At 52.0% G+C, this 21,461-nt stretch overlaps 1 protein-coding gene across 1 annotated transcript; it reads left to right on the plus strand.

Moving 5' to 3' along the window:
* The first annotated feature begins 4,529 nt into the window (after window positions 1-4,529).
* On the plus strand, window positions 4,530-21,057 carry CREB3L4 (cAMP responsive element binding protein 3 like 4). Its single transcript, XM_077321378.1, has 10 exons — window positions 4,530-4,677; window positions 6,056-6,231; window positions 7,687-7,939; window positions 8,479-8,591; window positions 11,197-11,304; window positions 12,360-12,466; window positions 13,307-13,375; window positions 16,805-16,889; window positions 18,580-18,676; window positions 19,694-21,057. The coding sequence occupies exons 2-10, from the start codon at window positions 6,058-6,060 to the stop codon at window positions 19,990-19,992; spliced, it is 1,305 nt and encodes a 434-aa protein (XP_077177493.1). The 5' UTR covers window positions 4,530-4,677; window positions 6,056-6,057; the 3' UTR covers window positions 19,993-21,057.
* Window positions 21,058-21,461: the final 404 nt, after the last annotated feature.

Here is a 21,461-nt window from a genome sequence, read left to right on the forward strand (position 1 = left end):
TAAATGTTGTTGGTACTAAAGATGCCCCCAGATTTGGTCGTTACATTTATTTAGAATAGAATTATGGAATCACAGAGTGGGAAGGGACCTCCACGGTCATCTAGTCCAACCCCCTGCAGACTGCAGGAAATGGCCACAAGAGCCAAGCTCAGACACAATCCCTTCTTTCCACCCACTCACAATCTGCCTAAATTCACAGAATCAGCATTTCTGTCAGATCACCATTCTAGCCTCTGCCTAAAAACTTCCCAAGGAGTAGAGAACCCACCACCTCTTGAGGAAGCTTGTTCCACTGAGGAACTGCTCTCACTGTCGGGAACTTCTGCTAATTTGCTGCTATTTACAGACCTTACCAAATGCTTCAGTCCAGTTGTAGCTTTACTGGTTGCTCAATTACTTCTGCATCTCAACTCTAACTAGCCCTTCCAGGCAACTAACCCCTCCTCTCCCTACCTCTGTGTAAGGCTTGAGGAAGTCTTTTTCCAATGTATCTGGAGAAGGGTGCATGCTCACAAAAGCTTAATGACACGGAATTAAACCTTGTGGGTCTTCAAGGTGCCCCATGACTCAAAGGCAGTTCTCACATCTGTATGTTAACACTTTCATTTGCATGCTAATTGGCTGCTATTTTCAGGTTTTACCGACTGAATTAATCCAATCTTAAGGTAAAAGCATCCCTTGTGCAAGCACCAGGTCATGTCTGACCCTTGGGGTGACGCTCTCTAGCGTTTTCATGGCAGACTCAATACGGGGTGGTTTGCCAGTGCCTTCCCCAGTCATGACCGTTTACCCCCCAGCAAGCTGGGTACTCATTTGACCGACCTCGGAAGGATGGAAGGCTGAGTCAACCTTGAGCCAGCTGCTGGGATCGAACTCCCAGCCTCATGGGCAGACAGCTTCAGACAGCATTTCTGCTGCCTTACCACCCTGCGCCACAAGAGGCTCTAATGCAATCTTAGCAATATTTATTTCTTAGTTGTTTATTCATCTTTGCTCCAGTTAGCCCAGGTTTTCTTGACCAGGGTTTTGTGAAACCCTGGGGTTTCTTGAGGGAGCTGGAAAGGTGTCCCTCTCTTTTAATTATTTTTTTCACAACTGGGAAAGTGTCTGCCCTTAATTACTAACATGGAGAGTTTTATTTTTCCAGTGTTTTTGTGAACCACAACTGAACTCAAAAGGGCTTGATTAGCTATGTTAACAAAGAATTATCATATGGCATCATTCATATGGCTTCATTTGGATATTATATTTTACTAATTTGCCACTAATTCGCCTTTTTTCTATATATTTGTACTCTTATGATCCTTATTCCATTTTGTCTGAGGAAGAGTGCTTGTGCTACTTCAGACCAACACAGCTACCCATTTGAATCTATCTTTATGATCTAGATCAGGGGTAGTCAAACTGCAGCCCTCCAGATGTCCATGGACTACAATTCCCTGAAGCCCCTGCCAGCATTTGCTGGCAGGGGCTTCTGGGAATTGTGGTCCATGGACATCTGGAGGGCCGCAGTTTGATTACCCCTGATCTAGATATATGTCATTAAGCTTTCTTCCTACTGACCGGCCTAAATATGCCAGAGAATTTTTCTTCCATGCAGCTGCAGCAAAGATGGAAATTCCAAGATTTGCCGGGATTAGATAGATGGTTGGACAAACTTAGGGAAATGTTTACAATGGCAAAACTTGCAAACTTGTTGAATAGAAGACCTCCGCCAGAATTTTATGCTCATTGGAACTGCTTTTTAGAATTGTTAAATAATTAATTGTCATTTTATCCATGATATATTAATTTGGGGTGAAAGACTTATTGTCCCAATGTATACCGCATTGGTCCGACTGCATCTGGAGTCCTTTGTGCAGTTCTGGAGGCCTCACTTCAAAAAGGATGTGGACAAAATGGAGAGGGGGCAGAGGAGAGTGATGAGGAGGATCTGGGGCCGGGGGACCAAGGCTGCTGAGGAAAGGCTGAGGGACTTGGGAATGTCCAGCCTGGAGAAGAGGAGGCTGAGAGGGGACAGGATGGCTCTCTTGAATTATTGGAAAGGTTGTCACCTGGAGGAGGGCAGGGAAAGTCGCCTGTTGGCAGCCGAGGAGAGACGCACAGGAATGGGTTTAAACTACATGTAGAATGATATTGGCTAGATATCAGGGGGGAAATGTTCACAGTCCAAGTAGTTCAGCAGTGGAATGGGCTGCCTAAGGAGGTGGGGAGCTCCCCCTCACTGGCGGTCTTCAAGCAGCAGCTGGACAGAGACTGATTCTGCATACTTGAGGCTGATCCTGCATTGAGCAGGGGGTTGGACTAGATGGCCTGGACGGCCCCTTCCATTGAAGGAAAAACAGGCATCTTGTGACACCTTAAAGCAAGTTTTTATTACAGCGGAAGCTGGAGGGAGGGCATTCAGGGACAGAAATCTATGACCTTTCTAAACTAGGACGATTGTTCACGGGAGAAGCATTCAGATCAAGACTCCCTGAGAAAAAATATTATGTTTGTTGTCAGGCTCAGGAAAGGAAACGGGAAACTAAAGACAAGGTTCTGTAATATTTTGCATTTCTGCAAAGAAACAGCAGAGCTGGCCCACAAAGGCTTCTGCCGGAATAGGATCCTGTTAAGGGGACACGGAACTGTGCTTTACTTCCTCTCTTGGAAGGCGTCTAGGAGAGGAGGAGCTGGCCTGGCCGCACCTTTCTAAGGGCCAACGTCCAACCCAGGCAGATTCAGAAGGATTTAAAAGGGAAATGTCTTGGAGCAGGGAGGAGGGAGAAGACGGCCGGGACAGTGTTTAGCCTAGGTTGAAGCTCAGCCTCGCAATCTGTGTAATAATATTTTTCTGAGTGAGCCTTTGAACATGTGCAGAGTGGTTTTCCTCTGCCTCACCTCCAACATACAGGCTTAAGTCTCAAGGAAGAATTGCCAACCTCCCGCTGGTGACAGAGAAAGTGGCCTGTCAGAATTGTGGGAGGCAGAAGACCAACGAAACAGTCAGAAAGGCTTCATCAGTTTATCAAAATGATTCTCTCCTCTTTTCAGTTTTTGGCCCCACAGTTGAAGAGGGATGTAGACAAAGTGGAGCGTGTCCAGAGGAGGGCAACCAAGATGGTGAGGGGTTTGGAGACCAAGATGTATGAGGAAAGGTAGGTCTGTTTAGCCTGAGAGGGGATCTGATAACCATCTTCAAGCATTTAAAAGAGGATGGAGCAGAGTTGTTTTCTCTTGCCCTGGACAGACGGGCCAGAACCAATGGGTGGAAATTAATTCAAAAGAATTTTCGGCTAACCATCCGGTAGAGCTTAAAGTGTCAAACCTGGTGTGGAAGAATTTAGGGAGGGGAGGGTTTATTGCTATGCAATCCCCCTTCCAAAGTGTCCATTTTCTCCAGGGGAACTAAGGAGTTTGGAAATTAGCTGTAATTCCAAGACATCTCCTGGTCCTGCCTGGAGGTTGGCAACTGTAGTTTGCAGGCATGCACTATTCCCCCCCCCCCTCAGTAAAGCCATTGTGAAAGGTGATAGCATTTGAGACTGGGCGTCCCACCTTACATTTTGTAGAACTGCAACATAGTGTGGAATCTCCATTTAGTTTCTTGTTTTCCATTCATAGAATCATAGAGTTGGAAGGGTCCTCCAGGGACATCTACTCCAACGTCCTGCAGAATGCAGGAACGGACAACTACCTGGCTCAGACACAATCCCTTCTGCCCACCCACTCACAATCTGCCTAAGTTCACATAAAATTTCACTTAGGGATGCCGGTATCCAGCTTAAGGTGACCAGAGTTTAACATTGGTAAAGCGGGACACCATTGACCGGAGGGGAGGGGGGGTTCTTGCTTAAAATTTGGTCTATATGGAGCAACACAATTTTTCATAGAACGCATAGAACGCAAAAATAGTATTGTGATATATATATATTTTTATACATACGTACAATTTGCCAGGTGCCCCCAGATGTCCCTCCAAAAGTGGGACAATCTGGTCACCTTAATCCAGCTGCAGCCTGTGGATCCCCTGGTTTTACAGCTCATCTCTAGGAGACAGAGAGAAAACAGCTGCTTATATATATATTTTTAAATTAATTTGATAATTTGATTTACACCCAACCCCTCCCAGCGTGCCAACCCGGTGGCCTCCCTAGCATTAGACTCCACTGAGGTCCCTACCTGCCCCAAATCCCGCCTTCCCCCAGCTCCACCCCCAAAGTCTCCAGGTTTTTCCTAACCCAGAGCTGGCACCCACCCTCCCACCTCCTCTTCTGCAATCTCCTTTCTCATATACAGGTGGGAGGGTGGAGAAACTAGGAAACCAAGTTCCTTACAATCTGGTCCTTGACACATTCATTCAGAAACAAGCTCTGCTGAATTAAAAGGGGTGTCCCCCTGAGGAAACAGGCCTTGTTAAAAATACCTGTTGGAAAAGGCACACAAACAGGTAGATTTATGCTTGTCCTGTCCTGTCCAATCTCAGCAGGTGAGCTGGGTATGTACCTGTTCTCCTCTGGCCCTTTTAATTGGTCGAAGTCCCGGGGGTGGGTCTTGCCTGGGCATTCCAGGATGCCAAGATCCTGTACGGAAGCGTCCGATGTTTCCTCCTACGATGCAGGTGAAGGGCCACGCTGGGCTTTGCAAGACGAACCCCCTTTCCATTTCAGGGGTGCAAAAAGACTGAGGGAAGAAGTAAGTAAGAGGGAGAGATGTTTTTTGTTTGGGAGATCCGTCTTGTCACCAGGAAATCTACGTTAATCTGTTGGGGCCGAAACAAACCAAGTATCTCCCCCCCCCCCCCGAAAAAAAAACACTTTATTTTTTATTCTCAAAGGATAAAAGATCTATTTATGTCCCCATCTATCTGCCTGTCCATCTGTCTTTTCGTTTATTCATTCCCAGGTCAGCTTGAAATTTTGGGGAGAATTCCAAGGGCTCGAATAGATGGAACTGCTGCTGTTTTTTCACCTGTTGTCATTTGTTGACGTTAATTTGAAAATTGAATTTTCTTGTTTTAATTATAGTATTTCATACAAACCTCATACACCGCCGTGAGCTGTCTTCCTGGGAGGGCGGTCTAAAAAATCTAATAATAAATTTAAAAAAGAAGCGATAAAATCTATTTTAGCCTTGTTGTACCATGTATACCAGTGGTTCTCAACCTGGGGGTCGGGACCCCTTTGGGGGTCGAACGACCCTTTCACCGGGGTCGTGGCAGGGAAATCCACACAACAGTCTTGTGAGGTAGATCGAGATGGAGCAGCGGAAAAGATCGAGATCGGCATGGTGGGACAAGAGGCAGAACTGAACTGAGAAACCCTGGGGGAAAAAAACTAATTTATATACAATCATAAACAATGGATCTTTACGCCATTTATCAGTTTCGGTTTAATTTCTGTGAAAGAACCCTTGCATCATTTTAGGATTGGGCGTCACCACAACATGAGGAACTGTATTAAAGGGTCACGGCATTAGGAAGATTGAGATCCACTGGTGTATACTATACCAGTGGTCCCCAACCTTTTTATCACCCGGGTCCGGTCAACGCTTGACAATTTTACTGAGGCCCGGGGGGGGCGGTTGTCTTTCGCCGAGGGACGTTGCCAACGCCGCCTGAGCCCCTGCTCCACTTGCTTTCCCGCCAGCGCCCCTGACTTCCTGCCACCCACTGGGGGGCACTGCCAGCAGCAGCTGCACAGTGCCATGCCAAGGGGGAGCCCCAGCCATGGCGGCCGCTGGAGAGTACCAAATGGGAGCCAGCAGCAGAGTGGCAGGGCAGCCCCCGAGGCAGCAGCCAGGGAGGAGGACGAGGAGGAGCCGCGGCCCGGTACCGACTGATCCACGGACCGGTACCGGTCCCTGGACCGGGGGTTGGGGACAGCTGCTATAAAGAATGTCTCAGTTGTCTTGCATCGTACGAGAGAGTAGCCTTGGTTCATGACCCTGGCTTGTTCGCCGGCTGACCGGAGCAAGCCTCAGAGAAACTCCAAGTTGTGAATCGGTGGCTCAGCTCAGTTGCTCAGCCGCTAAGCTGCATGCGTCCCCTAACATGACTTCTGGGTGTCTCCAGCCATGGAGCCCGGCGACTCCGACCTTCTGGATGTTCTCTTTGAGCGACGGGAAGACCTCTTCCTCGGCAGCGCCTTCTCCAGAGCAGAGCCCGGCCTCAGTTGCCCTCTTCAAGACCACGCCTACGGATGCGTCTTGGAGAAGGCTGGTGAGAGATGGGCGCCCAGCAGGGAACAGGTGAGTTGCGTGAAGGTATCTTGGGGGCATTTCAGGGACATGCACGAGGCGGTTATGCCAAAGATCGTAAAGAAGGCGGGCCTGGGAATGCTGGGAAGGGGTGGAGTCTGGCCAAAGGGGTGGCTCCAGGTGTTCGGGGTAGGGATGCCAGCCTCCAGGTGGGACCTGGAGATCTCCCGGTATAACTGCTCATCTCCAGATATCAGTTGCCCTGGAGAAAATGCATGCTTTTTTTTGGGGGGGGGGCACTGTACTTTCCACAGGTCCCTGTCCTCCCCAGGCTCTACTTTCAAATCTCCAGGCGTTTCCAAAGATGGATCTGGCAACCCTACCCCCCCTTCATACCCTGCCAGGAGAAACCTGACAATCCTAGTGGGGAGCCCTAAAATCAGACCCCCCCCACCGAGGAGTTTTTGGGGAGCAAAGAGGAGGAGGAGGAGGAACAGTGATTGTGGAGGCAAAGGGAAGGCACGTGCCAGGGAGGCTGGGCTCATAATCCGTAGTTAATTCAAAAGAAATTCCATCTAAACATCTGGAAGAAGTTTCTGACAGTTAGAGTGGTTCCTCAGTGGAACAGGCTTCCTCGGGAGGTGGTGGGTTCTCCATCTTTGGAGATTTTTAAACAGAGGCTTTATAGCCATCTGATGGAGAGGCTGATTCTGTGATGGTTCAAGGGGGTGGCAGGTGACAGTAGATGAGTGATTGGGACGTGAGTGTCCTGCATAGTGGGGGTTGGACTAGGTGACCCAGGAAGTCCCTTCCATGATTCTATGATTCAGTGTGGGAGTCAAATAGCAGTGTAGCAATTGAAGAGCAGCAACCTCTAATATGGAGAGCCAGGTTGGATTCCCCACTCTTCCTCCACATGCAGCCAGATGGGGGACCTTGGGCCAGTCCCAGTTCTCTCAGGGCTGTTCTCACAGAGCATTTCTCTCAGAGCTCCCTCAGCCTCTACATCAGTGGTCCCCAACCGCCGGGCCGTACTCCGGTGCCGGGGCGCAAAGGCCCCGGCACCGGGCCGCTGCTCCCTCACCCCACCCACCCTCCTGCAGTGAGAAACTTCCCAGGCCCCAAGCAAAGCGGCCGCCAAAGCGGCCAATTAGCTTGCGGCCCAGCGAGCTTCTTTTTGCGGGAGCGGGGGCGGGGACAGCGAATCGCGGCTGCTAGCACAAACGCACATGTGCGGCAGGTCCAGGGATCCTGGTTTTCTTGGTGGGGTTGTCCTCTGGGCATGGAATTGGGGTCCCTGTTGGGGGGGGGGAGATAGTTGTGAATTTCTTGCATTGTGCAGGGGGTTGGACTAGATGACCCTGGAGGTCCCTTCCAGCTCTATGATTCTTTCCTACCCATCTGTGGTCCTGGAATTTTGTGGAGGTCAGCAGAGACCAATGGCCTCTCCCCAACGCCACCCCACCGAGACCCGTCCACCCCTCTTACCTTGTCTCCCTGCTCCAGGTCCCGAATGACAGTGACCCGGAAGACCTCTTGCAGATGTTCATCAACCCCAACGACGTCTACAGTTCAAGGAGCCCCCTGGCCTCCCCGGAGAGTGACAGCGGCATCTCCGACGACCCCCGTGCAGACACCCCCTTGCAAAACGAGACCGTCTCCCTGGATTTGTCCCCCAGGGCCATTTACGAGGTCATCTGCGACTCCGGGTTGATGGAGGGGGAGACGCTGCCTCTCAACATCTTCTCCAGCCACCTAGGTAGGCATGGGGCAGGTGAAGGGGCACACAAGGTTTGCCCCCTCTGAGCTGGGAAATAATTAGAGATTTGGGGGTAGAGCTTGGAGGTCAATTGTAACACTAGGAGAGTTCCAGCCACCACCCCGCACGTTGTAAAAAAAAATTATCAAATCTAATTAAGCAAGAAGAAGCAATAAATGTATACATTTGCACATTGGTATGTAAAAGTTCAACAGGTGCAGTCCACAACAAAATAAGTCAAAGCAGACGTCCAACAGGTGTAGTGCAGCAGTTAGTTCAGATTGAAGTCCAAACAAGGATCTGGTAGAATCCTGTTTGGCAAAGTGTCTTCTACAGCGGACTCAACAGGAAAAAGTTAATCCTATATCATCGCACAAAGGAATAATAGAAACTTAGAAGACCCCCTCTAAAAGGGAGGTAACCCCCTCTAAAAGGGAGGTAGTGATTCTCTCTCCCCCAGATCATTAAACAGGCCTTGTGCAGCTTGAAAAGATTAAGTAGCTTATGTATTTAATTTGTTCATTTTGGATCTCCCCCAGAAAACTGGAGCCCCCCAGTAATGCCTCCTGAGGCCTACATTACAAGCGAAATTTCACCTGTCCTCTTTGAGAACGTGGTACCACCCACTACGGCAGAGGTTACCGAGGACCAGGTAAGATTCAGAGGCTCAAAATGCCCTAGAGAGGTCTCAAATCTCAGGCTGTCAAACCGAGAACCTGCCACGACCATGGAGTGCCACGTGACCTGCTCTGACCTATCACAGTTAAGAGCCTCCCCTATTGGTCAGCCTGATTTCTCTGTACCACCCTCCTTTCGCCAGGAGATGGTGGTAGTGCACAAGCTGATCTCTTTCCAGCTATGGGCAGGAAGAATCATAACCCTAAGAGCGACATGAGGGGTTCTCAATGGAAAGGGCATTCTGTACATGGTCAGGGGAGCTCTTGTGTCCATGCCTGGAGGAGGGAGGAAAGTTAAATGGCACAAGTCTAGAAAGCTCCAGTTCTACAGACCGACAGGTTCCAAAGCAAGCTTCAAGGGCCTAAAGTTCGTGAGGTGAAATAAAATTAAGCATTTGAAACAAACATAAGAATTATGATTCAAAGGCTGCAAGGAAGCCCTCAAAGAGGGACACCACAGACAGCAGACATCCTTCTTGGCTGCCCCCCCTCCCAGTCCCTGGCAATTTTGAGTTTCTGCCTCTGAAACCAGCAATTGGTCTTTGCCCCTTTAAACCCATCGAAACCCATCTTGTGGCTGTGAGTTCTGTAAGACATTAAAATATAAGAAGAGCCCTGCTGCGTCAGACCAGGGAGGGTCCCTCCAGTCCAGCCTCCTGCCTCACACAGGGGCCAGCCAGTCCCTCTGCAGGGCCAGCCACAGGGCAGGGAGGCCGAGGCCTTCCCCTCATAAGGCCCTGCTGGGTCAGACCAGGGAGGGTCCCTCCAGTCCAGCCTCCTGCCTCACCCAGGGGCCGGCCAGTCCCTCTGCAGGGCCAGCCACAGGGCAGGGAGGCCGAGGCCTTCCCCTCATAAGGACACAGGAGAGCCCTGCTGGGTCAGACCAGGGAGGGTCCCTCCAGTCCAGCCTCCTGCCTCACCCAGGGGCCGGCCAGTCCCTCTGCAGGGCCAGCCACAGGGCAGGGAGGCCGAGGCCTTCCCCTCATAAGGACACAGGAGAGCCCTGCTGGGTCAGACCAGGGAGGGTTCCTCCAGTCCAGCCTCCTGCCTCACCCAGGGGCCAGCCAGTCCCTCTGCAGGGCCAGCAACAGGGCAGGGAGGCCGAGGCCTTCCCCTCATAAGGACACAGGAGAGCCCTGCTGGGTCAGACCAGGGAGGGTCCCTCGTCCAGCCTCCTGCCTCACCCAGGGGCCGGCCAGTCCCTCTGCAGGGCCAGCCACAGGGCAGGGAGGCCGAGGCCTTCCCCTCATAAGGACACAGGAGAGCCCTGCTGGGTCAGACCAGGGAGGGTTCCTCCAGTCCAGCCTCCTGCCTCACCCAGGGGCCAGCCAGTCCCTCTGCAGGGCCAGCCACAGGGCAGGGAGGCCGAGGCCTTCCCCTCATAAGGACATAGGAGAGCCCTGCTGCGTCAGGCCAGGGAGGGTCCCTCCAGTCCAGCCTCCTGCCTCACACAGGGGCCAGCCAGTCCCTCTGCAGGGCCATCCACAGGGCAGGGAGGCCGAGGCCTTCCCCTCATAAGGACACAGGAGAGCCCTGCTGGGTCAGTCGAGGGAGGGTCCCTCCAGTCCAGCCTCCTGCCTCACCCAGGGGCCAGCCAGTCCCTCTGCAGGGCCAGCCACAGGGCAGGGAGGCCGAGGCCTTCCCCTCATAAGGACACAGGAGAGCCCTGCTGGGTCAGACCAGGGAGGGTCCCTCGTCCAGCCTCCCTCACCCAGGGGCCGGCCAGTCCCTCTGCAGGGCCAGCCACAGGGCAGGGAGGCCGAGGCCTTCCCCTCATAAGGACACAGGAGAGCCCTGCTGGGTCGGACCAGGGAGGGTCCCTCCAGTCCAGCCTCCTGCCTCACACAGGGGCCAGCCAGTCCCTCTGCAGGGCCAGCAACAGGGCAGGGAGGCCGAGGCCTTCCCCTCATAAGGACACAGGAGAGCCCTGCTGGGTCAGACCAGGGAGGGTCCCTCCAGTCCAGCCTCCTGCCTCACCCAGGGGCCAGCCAGTCCCTCTGCAGGGCCAGCCACAGGGCAGGGAGGCCAGGCCTTCCCCTCATAAGGACACAGGAGAGCCCTGCTGGGTCAGATCAGGGAGGGTTCCTCCAGTCCAGCCTCCTGCCTCACCCAGGGGCCAGCCAGTCCCTCTGCAGGGCCAGCCACAGGGCAGGGAGGCCGAGGCCTTCCCCTCATAAGGACACAGGAGAGCCCTGCTGCGTCAGACCAGGGAGGGTCCCTCCAGTCCAGCCTCCTGCCTCACCCAGGGGCCAGCCAGTCCCCCGGAATCCAGGTGGGGTCTGACACAGCCCAATAACGACATTCGCCTTGTTTGCTGCCGCATCACACCGTGTGCTCATATGTAGCTTAAAAACTCCTACAGACTCTTCAGCCTTTCCTCCCAGGGAACGTGCTCCAACCCCTTCATCATCTCAGTTCCCCTCCTCCAGGCTGCTTTCAGCTCTGTAAGGTCCTTGTTGAGATACACTGACCCAACTGGTCAATGTTAAGGGCTGTTTGAACTGCAGACTAGAGTGGCCAGAGATGCCATTCCATTCCATGCCTCGGCTAACATTCTCTGCCTCTGGGTGGGCGGGACAGGGCTCCTTCCTGCAGCATCACCGCTCCGGCTTCTCCCTGACCGACGAGGAAAAGCGGCTGATGAGCCAGGAAGGCGTGTCGCTGCAAGGTAACCTGCCCCTCTCGAAGGTAAGAGGCCGTGCCAGCAAGGGAGGAGGCCAGGGCTGGGCAAGGGATGCAGAAGGGTCCAGGTGTGGAGCCAGGGCAGAAAGGGGCTGAGGCCCAGCAGAGAGCATCTCCTCTGCTTGCAGAAATAATTTAATCAATAATTAATTATAGGATATAGATTGCAATGGCTGGCTACCTCGACCTCGTCAGCCCTAGGAAGGTAAGCAGGGTCAGCCCTGGTCAGTACTTAGATGGATGACCTGTAAGGAAGTCCGAGGTAGTTACACAGAGGCAGGTAGTAGTCAGCTACCTCTGCCTGTATCTTGCCTTGACTTTGATGGCTCAGGTCATCTTGATGTCATCAGCTCTAGGAAGGGAAGGAGGGTTCGCCATGGTTCGTACCTGGATGGAAGACAAGCAAGAGAGTCCAAGGTTGCTAAGCAGAGGCAAGCAAGGGCAAACCATCTCTATATGTCTTTTATCCTCACCTGGATGGCCCAGGGTAGCCCAGTCTGATCAGATCTCGGAATTTAAGCAGGGTCAGTCCTGGTTATTCCTTGAATAGGAGGGCCACTGAAGACGTCCAGGGTTGTTGTGAGGAGGCCAGAAATGGCAAACTACTTCTGCATCTTTTCCCTTGACTCAGATTGCCCAGGGTAGCCCAGTCTGATCAGATCTCGGAAGCTAAGCAGGGTCAGTCCTGGTTAGTCCTTGAATAGGAGAACCACTGAAGACGCCCAGGGTTGCTACGCAGAGGCCAGCAATGGCAAACTACCTCTGCATCTCTTTCCTTTACTCAGATGGCCCAGGGTAGCCCCTTCTGATCAGGCAGGCAACGTCAAACCACCTCTGAACATCGCTGGTCTCAAAACCACCAGGAGGCAGTTGCCATTAGCCGGCAGTGATTCCCCATTGCTGACTGCTGCCCGTGGACATGGGTGGGGAGCCATATGAACAGCCAGCAAGCGGCGCCTCTGTGCAGAATTCAAGAGCGTCCTCCAGGATGCCTCAGCCTGGGACCCGTGAATGATAGACCCTCTCTCTCCTCTTCCCTCCCTCCCCCAAAACCCGCACAGGCTGAGGAGCGGGTCCTGAAGAAAGTGCGGCGGAAAATTCGGAACAAGCAGTCGGCTCAGGACAGCCGGCGGCGGAAGAAGGAGTATATCGATGGGTTGGAGACCCGGTGAGAGCAGACCGGGGGAGCGATCTTGTCTCTGCTTTATTGGTTTTAAAAATGTACATTTTTCAAGGAGTTTTCAAGCATGTGAAAAGAACCAGACTTATGTAACTACTAGTATAAAAGCCCATTTTAAAAATGGGCTTTGAAAGGGGCGGCAGGCAGGAGGGCGTGAGAGCGTGGCCGCGGCTCCCCTTGGGCCACAAAGCGGGCTAAAGGGAGTGGGAAGCTCCCCCCCCCAGCAGCGGCAACAGGGCTTTGCGACCTGCATTGAGGCCACAAACTCCCCCCCCCCCCGGTTCCCTCCCAGCAGGAGCGTACCTGCAGGCCGCCAAGCCTGTCGCTGCCTCTCTCTTCGTGGGCAGCAATGGAGGCCGCAGCCACAAGGCTTCTAGCAGGCAAGGAGGGAGGAAGGCGGGAGCTGGAGGGGGAGAGCCAATCAGGGTGGACCTGGATGGACAGGGCCCCGGACAGTCTCCTCCTCCGAGGCTGTTTTCCAAATATATACGGGAGCGAAATAGTCTTAAGGATATCTATATACATAAAATCGTCACCGTGAAGGTTCCGAAGGTTCCTATTGGTGGAAACTCCCCCCCCCGGGCCTGTTGCTGCCCTTCCTCAGAATTCCACCCCCTCCCCTCCCTTCAGGCCTGCTGTGAAGGGAGCTTCTAAGAGACCTTGACTGAGGGGAGGGATGCGTCTATTGTTGCCCAGAGTTCAGTTATAACCCCAGGAGATCTCCAGCCATCACCTGAAGGGTGGCAACCTTCTTGTCCACTTGAGGGTCCTCTGTTGGCGGGCAGAGCCAATCCTAACCATCTGTTTCCTTTGTTCATTCCTCAACAGGGTGGCAGCATATTCAGCCCAGAACCAGGAACTGCAAAAGAAACTGCAGGAGCTTCAAACACACAATGTGTGAGTTTGTGTCGTTATTCTCATAGAGTAACCATGGCCGCCTGGGCCTCCTCTGTGCAGCAAGGATCCCCAACGTGGTGCGCACAGGCGTCATGACAACCGCCAACGCCCTTTCCAGTGCCCAGCAATTATTTTAGGAAGTAGGTGAGGCAGGGTGAGTCTTTTGGGCCCCTGGAGATTTGATTGGCTGTGCAGATTTTGAAAAACGCTGCTTTGGCAGCAGCTGCCCCTCCAGCACAAGGGCCTGTGATTGAAGGTAAGCTGCGGCAGCCATTTTGTAACTGGCTCCACCTCCTGTAGCAGCCATTTTGCAGCTGTGGCCATCAGGTGGTTTTGGAATTCCTGCTCAAAAAGACCAGATTTCTGCTCTGCATTTCCCACTTGGAAACCAGGAACAAGAAGAGAGCTGTCAAACTGGACCAAAAACCAGCCAGATCCAACAGTTATTTATTGAGTTTTTCACCCCGCCATTCCCCAAAAGGGTTCAGGGCGCCTTACAACAAAGATTTTAACAGTTTTAGCTTTCTTGATGTTGGACAATAGGATGGATCCAGCCCCGAGCCGGTCTGCTGGAAGTCAGTATTATAAATTCAATAATTAACTAATTTAATTATTTAATTACAAAGTAATTTTTTAAAAAATTAAATAGTTTAGGTTTAAAATCTAAAATGTATTAAAATTAACTAGTCCCATTGCAAAAACCTATGGCCTGTTCTTCTTACATAAGTATTAAGATGGATTTCTGCCTGCAAGTGTTAAGATATCATTATTTATATACTAGAAATAAACCCCGCTGTAGTGTTAATACAGCGGGCACTAGAGTCGCAGCCCCCCCCCCCAGGCGGTGGCGATCTTCGGCCTGATCCCGGCCGTCCCAATGGCCGGGAGAAGGCGGCACAGGCACCCCCCACACACACCATTGGCTGCTCGGGCCTGGATGGACAATCGGAGGGCCCAATCAGGAGCCGCGAAGCTGATTGGGCCCTCCGAGTTTTTATCCCAGACAGGCCCCGCCCTAACTCCTCCCAGACAGCCCTTACTCTTTTATTTAATCCGCTCCGCAGGAGCGGTTTAAAGATTATATTATGTTGCCTGCAGGTAGACTATCAAACAGGGTGGCCAGCATCTTCTCGGTGTTATTTCTGGCTCCAACTGTGGGTCTGTCGGAACAGCCCCGTCTTACAGGCCCTGCGGAACTGTCTGAAGTCCCCCAGGGCCATGTTCGGCAGAGTGTTCCACCAGACCCTGGTCCTGGTTGAGGTCAATTTCACCTCTTTGGGCCTGGGACCCTGAACACATTTTGGCCGCTAGTAATGGGTTTAAAGAGCCTCTTTGTGGCGCAGAGTGGTAAGGCAGCTGTCTGAAAGCTTTGCCCATGAGGCTGGGAGTTCAATCCCAGCAGCCGGCTCAAGGTTGACTCAGCCTTCCATCCTTCCGAGGTCGGTAAAATGAGTACCCAGCTTGCTGGGGGGTAAACGGTAATGACTGGGGAAGTGAATGGCAAACCACCCCGTATTGAGTCTGCCATGAAAACGCTAGAGGGCGTCACCCCAAGGGTCAGACATGACTCGGTGCTTGCACAGGGGATACCTTTACCTTTACCTTTAATGGGTTTAAACTACAAGTACAACGATATAGGCTAGATATCAGGATTTTTCACAGTCAGAGTAGTTCAGCAGTGGAATAGGCTGCCTAAGGAGGTGGTGAGCTCCCCCTCACTGGCAGTCTTCAAGCAAAGGTTGGATACACACTTTTCTTGGATGCTTTAGGATGCTTAGGGCTAATCCTGCGTTGAGCAGGGGGTTGGACTAGATGGCCTGTATGGCCCCTTCCAGCTCTAGGATTCTATGATTCTATGATTCTGTGATCTTAGTGATCTTTGGGACGTGTCATGGGAAAAGACAACAGCAATAACACACACGCACACACAAAGGAGATTTCCGCTGTCCCCAGTGTCTGAGATTCAGGGGTAGACTGCCTCAGAACATGAAGGTTCTGTTTAGCTATCCTGGCTCATACAAAGCCATTCAGAAATGAATCTTTGTGGATTCATTTCAAGCAGCTGAGGTTTTTACTCCAGCCAGCTAATTCGTTTCAATGTGTCCCCAGGGAGCTTTTGCCAGAATTTAATCAAGTTGTTATTTTAGAAACGACAACGTTACAGGAGAGTGCCACATTTTACTGCTTTGCCTCTCCTTTGCCTCTCGCGTATGTCATTCCCTGGCCACGTCTGAGAACGTGCGCTCATCCAGTGTGTAGCTTTACCCCCAGTCCTTGTGAGCAAAGGTTGTAGGTCATTGATGGTGCATTGAACTGCTTTGAATGGAGAGCTGTAGGAGACCACAAGCGGTCTTGTGTTATGGTCTTTTTGAAGAAGACAAAGAGTTGGTTTTTAGACCCCACTTTTCGCTACCAGAAGGAGGCTCAAAGAGGCTTGCAATAGCCTCCCCTTCCTCTTCTCACAACAGACACCCTATGAGGTGAGTGGGGCTGAGAGAGCCCTGACACAACTGCTGTCAGAACAGCTCTAACAGGACTGTGATGAGCCCATGTTTACCCAGTTAGCTGCATGTGGAGGAGCAGGGAATCAATACAGGGAACATCTTGTCTGGGGCAGGGATGCTCTGTCTTCTTTGGTGGGGCTACAGTGGGAGGGCTCCTGGAGTTCTGGCCTCACTGGTGGCTCCTGGGTTTCAGCCACTGTGTGACCCAGAGGGTTGGACTGGATGGGCCACTGGCCTGATCCAACATGGCTTCTCTAAATGTTCTTATGCCTGGGGTAGTGATCAGTGGGAGGGCTTTTGGAGTTCTGGTCCTCCTGGAGGACCTCCTGATGGCCCCTGGGTTTTGGCCACTGTGTGATACAGAATGTTGGACTGGGTAGGCCACTAGCCTGATCCAACATAGCTTCTCTCTTGTTCTTGTGCTTTGGACAGGGATACACTGTCTCTTTGGTGCTTGGGGGCTTCTGAAGTTCTGGCCCCATTGGGTGGACCTCCTGATGGCCCTAGGCTTTTGGCCACTGTGTGACCCAGAGGGTTGGACTGGATGGGCCATTTGGCCTGATCCAACATGGCTTCTCTTCTGTTCTTGGTGCTTGGATGGCCATAGTGGGAGGGCTTCTGGAGTTCTGGACCTGCTGTTGGACCTCCTGATGGCCCTGGGTTTTGGCCACTGTGTGACCCAAAGGGTTGGACTGGATGGGCCATTTGGCCTGATCCAACATGGTTTCCCTTTTGTCCGCTTACGTCCTTAAGGAAATGGCAGCGTTGGAAGACAATCTCTATGGAATGCCATCTCTGCTGACCTCCCTCTCCTCTCTAGGCATCCGTTCCCAGATCCCCCAGGAATTTCCGAAGCCGGATTTGGCAACCCTGAGGAGGGAAGGTCCATCCTGTCCTCTACCCCTTATGCTTTTTCTCCCCACAGGTCCCTGGTCAGCCAGCTCCGGAGACTCCAGGGCCTCATCAAGCAGACCTCCACCAAGGCCGCCCAGACCAGTACGTGCCTTGTGGTAAGTTGGGTGTGTGAAGAGACCATGAGCTTGCTGAACATGGTCAAAGTTGCACAACCAGATCTGGAAGAACTGCAATGGCTACACCCCTAGGGGATGATCAGCATAGGGTGAGGCCATGGCTCTGCGGTAGAGCATCTGCCTGGCATGCAGAAGGTCATCGGTTCAATCCCCGGCATCTCCAGTTAAAGACAGTAGGTGATGTGAAGGACCCTTGCCTGAGACCCTGGAAAGCAGCTGACAGCCAGAGTAGACAATACTGACTGTGGTGGACCAGTGGTGTGGGTCAGTACAAGGCAGCTTCATGTGTGTTTTCAAGGGAAGGGGCTGTTGGTCAGTGGCAGAGCCTCTGCTTGGCACACAGGTTCAATCCCCGGCATCTCCAGTAGGGAGAGTTCGTGGCTCAGATCTGGATGAACTGCAATGGCTACACCCCTAGGGGAGGATCAGTGTAGGGTGAGGTCATGGCTCAGTGGCAGAGCCTCTGCTTGGCACAAATACGGAGTATGGCTCAGTGGTTGATCCTCTGCTTGACACGCAGAATGTCCCCGGGTAACTCCACGCCTTCCTGCCACAGCCCCAGAAGTGATGTCACCCAGACCCTCCCACTGGATGTGACGAGGCCGCTCCCACTGCCGCATCACATCCTGTGTTGCCTGAATGGCTGTGTCTAAGCCCACCCCACTAACATTTGACTGTCAGGTATTAATGGAATAATAGTTGCCAATCTTGGGGAGGGGGGGGCTGGAGATCCCCAAGAACCACAATGAATCTGCATGGCTTGGGGTGCCAACCTCCAGGTGATGGTGAGAGACCTCTCTGTATTGCAAGTCATCTCCCAGGGACAGAGATCGGTTCATCTGGAGAAAAGGGCTGCTTTGGAAGGTGGCCTATGGCATTAGACCCCATTGAAGACCCTTCTCTCCCCAATCCCCACTCTCCTCAAGCTCCATCTCCCCCCCCCCCGAATCTCCAGGTGTTTCCTAACCCAGAACAGGCATCTTCAACACAGCATGAGCCCCTGTTCAGTGCCCCCCCCCCCACCAACCACACCATGGCAGGTGGCCACCAGAACTGGGAAAGGCCGGGGAACCCCTGTGGGGAATCCCTGGCCTAGTATCTTGATCTCTCAGAGGTATTTTACCAGGGAGGGTGCCTTAAGACCTTCATGGACCTTAGCCTACGAAAGCACCTGCTGCAATGAATTTGTCCAGAGAGAACCTGTCCCAGGTTATCAAAATCAGTTAACAATATATTTATATAATCTCTATTTTAATTATCTGGACAAAGCTCTCCCGTAGACTGCGAGCTGAAGGCCGGTATTATATGCATAGAATTTTGATTCCAACTTGGAGTTGGTTGACATATTGAAAACTTCTAGGATAAGTTTCAAAATCACAGAAGGAAACAAGCACCGATGAAAGGTCTACTTTGAAAACGGAACAAAATCTAGAGTCCGTTCTGGTTGTTTCATTTATCATTAAAATAGAGATTATATTATATAAATAAATATATTGTTAACTGATTTTGACAGCCTGGGACAGGTTCTCTCTTTTTCTGTTGGGATATTTATTTAGAACCGCCTGCTTTTCCGTGTTGCAATGAATTTGTCCCACAGGACTCTTCATTTTCTTTTCGCTGTTCTACGATGTCTCAGGATTATTTTTCAAACTTTCTCTTCTGCTCACAGATCCTCATCTTCTCTCTTGGACTTCTCATCCTCCCCAGCTGCAGCTCCCTGCTTGGAGGGACCCGAATAAGCCAGGACGGGTACCGTCCCTCTGGAGGTAACGTGGGGGAGAAGGAGAGGCAGGAGGAAGAGGCGTCGGGTTCTCGCTAAGCTAGGTAGAGCCTCCATATGCAGGAGCAGTATACCTCTGAGTATCTCCGAGGGCATCTCTGAGGCAGAATTCTGGACCAGTCAAAGAACCAAATTGGATTTCATTCAGAAATAATTCTAGTTTGGGTTTTGGCCCTGCGGAGATTCTTATTCGATCCATGCAGTCTATTTTTACTAATCTGGGCATAGAGCAGAGGTAATGGGGAAGGTGGGGGGAAGTAGCTGTCAATTCTCTGTGTTGGATTAGATGACCCTTGGGGATAACTTCCAGCTCTACGTTTCTGGCAAGGATCTGGGGACAATCTACCAAGTTCTCTTTTCCCTGCCTAGCTAGATTTGAGGCCTGTAGCACCTTAGAGACCAAGATTGTTGGGACTAGGAGCGTTCAAGACTAAAGCTCCATTTGTCAAACCATGCCTGTTCCCTGACTGAGCCCTCTAAGGAAGAAGAAGACGAGTTGGTTCTTATATGCCGCTTTTCCCTACCCGAAAGAGGCTCAAAGCGACTTACAGTCGCCTTCCCTTTCCTCTCCCCACAACAGACACCTTGTGGGGTGGGTGAGGCTGAGAGAGCCCTGATATCACTGCCCGGTCAGAACAGTTTTATCAGTGCTGTGTCGAGCCCAAGGTCACCCAGCTGGCTGCATGTGGGGGAGAGCAGAATCGAACCCGGCATGCCAGATTAGAAGTCCGCACTCCTAACCACTACACCAAACTGGCTCCTTCTCTGCACTGCACTTATTTCTCTGCACTGGGGACCCCAAAGCAGCTTACCTCGTTCTCCTCTCCTCCTCGTTCTCTTCACAACAACCCTGCAAGTTAGGGCCGGCTGAAAGGACTTAATTGTCCTGAAGCCACCCAGGGAGCTTCCATGGTAGAGTGCGGATTTGAACCTGGATCCTAGTCTGAAAGTCTGGCCTTTACCCCGCACTGTCTCTCCTCATGCTCCTTTCCTTCTCCCGCAGTCATCTCCAGGACGATCCTGACGGAGGGTGGACTCTCTGACCCAGAGGAGCCCCCCAGTGCTGACGAACCAGAACCAGCTCTTCTGGAAACTGGACCGCTCCAGAAAGGCTCAGAGGATCCGGATGCCAGTCGCAGAGAGAAAGGGGTCCCAGAGAGCACGGGGGAGAGACTGGGGAACGCGTCTGCCCCGGGTCTTCTCGGGAACTCCGAGACGGAGCCGAAAGAGGGACAGCCGGCTAGAGAGACGTCCAGGCCTGACCGAGACCCAGCCAAGCAGTTACATGCGGATGAGATGTGATAGCTAGAGAGCGTCTATGGAAAGCGTCCAAGGATCGAAGCATCCCACCTGGGACATTTTGGCGCCGTTACTTCAACTCGAGTTCCTCCTAGGCTGTCGCGATTGGAAATGCATCTGTAAATGATTTCCTCTGAGCAAAGAGCAGGGATCACTGGGGAGGAAGAAAAAGCTGTGAATTCCCTACGTTTTGCGGGGTTGGACTAGATGACCCTTTGGGATCCCATCCAACTTTATGTATGGCAACCGGTGAAGCAAAAAGATCTCTTTTTTTTTTCGAAGGAGGTGAGCCTGCTTCCAGGTAGAGATTTCACACTGGATTATTCACACTCCACCTCTCCCTATTTGTTAGGGACCGTCCGAATCGGCTGCCCAAGGAGGTGGGGAGCTCCCCCCTCACTGGTGGTCTTTAAGTGGTGGCTGGATAGGTACCGATCCTGGATGCTTGAGGCTGATCCTGCCTTGAGCAGGGGGTGGGACTGGAGGGCCTGGAGGGCCCCTCACAACTCTATGGTTCTATGATTCTAATTTTCTGGCTTCTGTCCCCAATAAATCACACTCCTGGTTTTTGTTTCCCTTTTGGCAAAAAGGTTGTTCCAACTGTGTTCCACAGATTTGCAGTCTTCTGGGGTCTGCCTCCAGGAGTTAAGTTCCGGTTGTGGTGGATGCATCTTGCCTTTAAGGCGCATTGTTCATGGAAATGCGTGCGCATGAAGGTTAAGGTTAGCTGTAATGCCTTGCCTTGCCACTTATGGGCCAATGAAACGGGTTTTGAACGGGGGATTGCATGCAATTTTGTTTCGCCTGGCAATGCTTTAACCCCGCAAACAAACCCTTCCTTGGATTTGCAAACGTGCGGCAGGATTTTATGGAATAAAAGAGTCTCACAGACGGCATTGAGCTGTGGGCAATGTGCTCCAGGGTTTGAGGAGAGGGCAGAGGGACGCTGGAGCTGAGAGTTGGGACGTTAGAATCTCATAATTGATTTCCTCTAAGATACGTTGATCAGTCTGCAATTACCGTGAGCCCTGAAATGTGTGAACTAATAAAGAGTGCTCTTAAGCATGTGCACAGCCCCGCATGACACATGACATCTTCCCAGGCAAACAAGCCAGGATGAGATGCTGCACTCTGCACATGCTCAGAGACTCGTCTTGTTTTCCCGGACAGCCTGGAAAAGATTCCCCCAGCTTGGACTGATGAATACACATTGGTTTTCCCCGCCGAACTTCAGGCGTTCGTGCAACATTTCTGCTTCTGGCTGTAACGCATCAAGAAGAAAATATATTTTAATTGTGCAAAATCGGTGTCGATTACCAGGGAGGGGGAGCGGGTGAAGAAGGAGTGATCGGCCGGCAGACCCAGCCGCCAAGATGACGTTATTTCCCAAGGGAAGGGACAGGAAGGACTCCAGACGAGACAACTTTTTTCCATCCAGCCTCTCCTGCCCTCCCACTAAGGATCCTGGAGAG

This window comes from Paroedura picta, chromosome 1 (genome assembly GCF_049243985.1).
Source record: "Paroedura picta isolate Pp20150507F chromosome 1, Ppicta_v3.0, whole genome shotgun sequence".
Lineage (NCBI taxonomy): Eukaryota > Metazoa > Chordata > Lepidosauria > Squamata > Gekkonidae > Paroedura > Paroedura picta.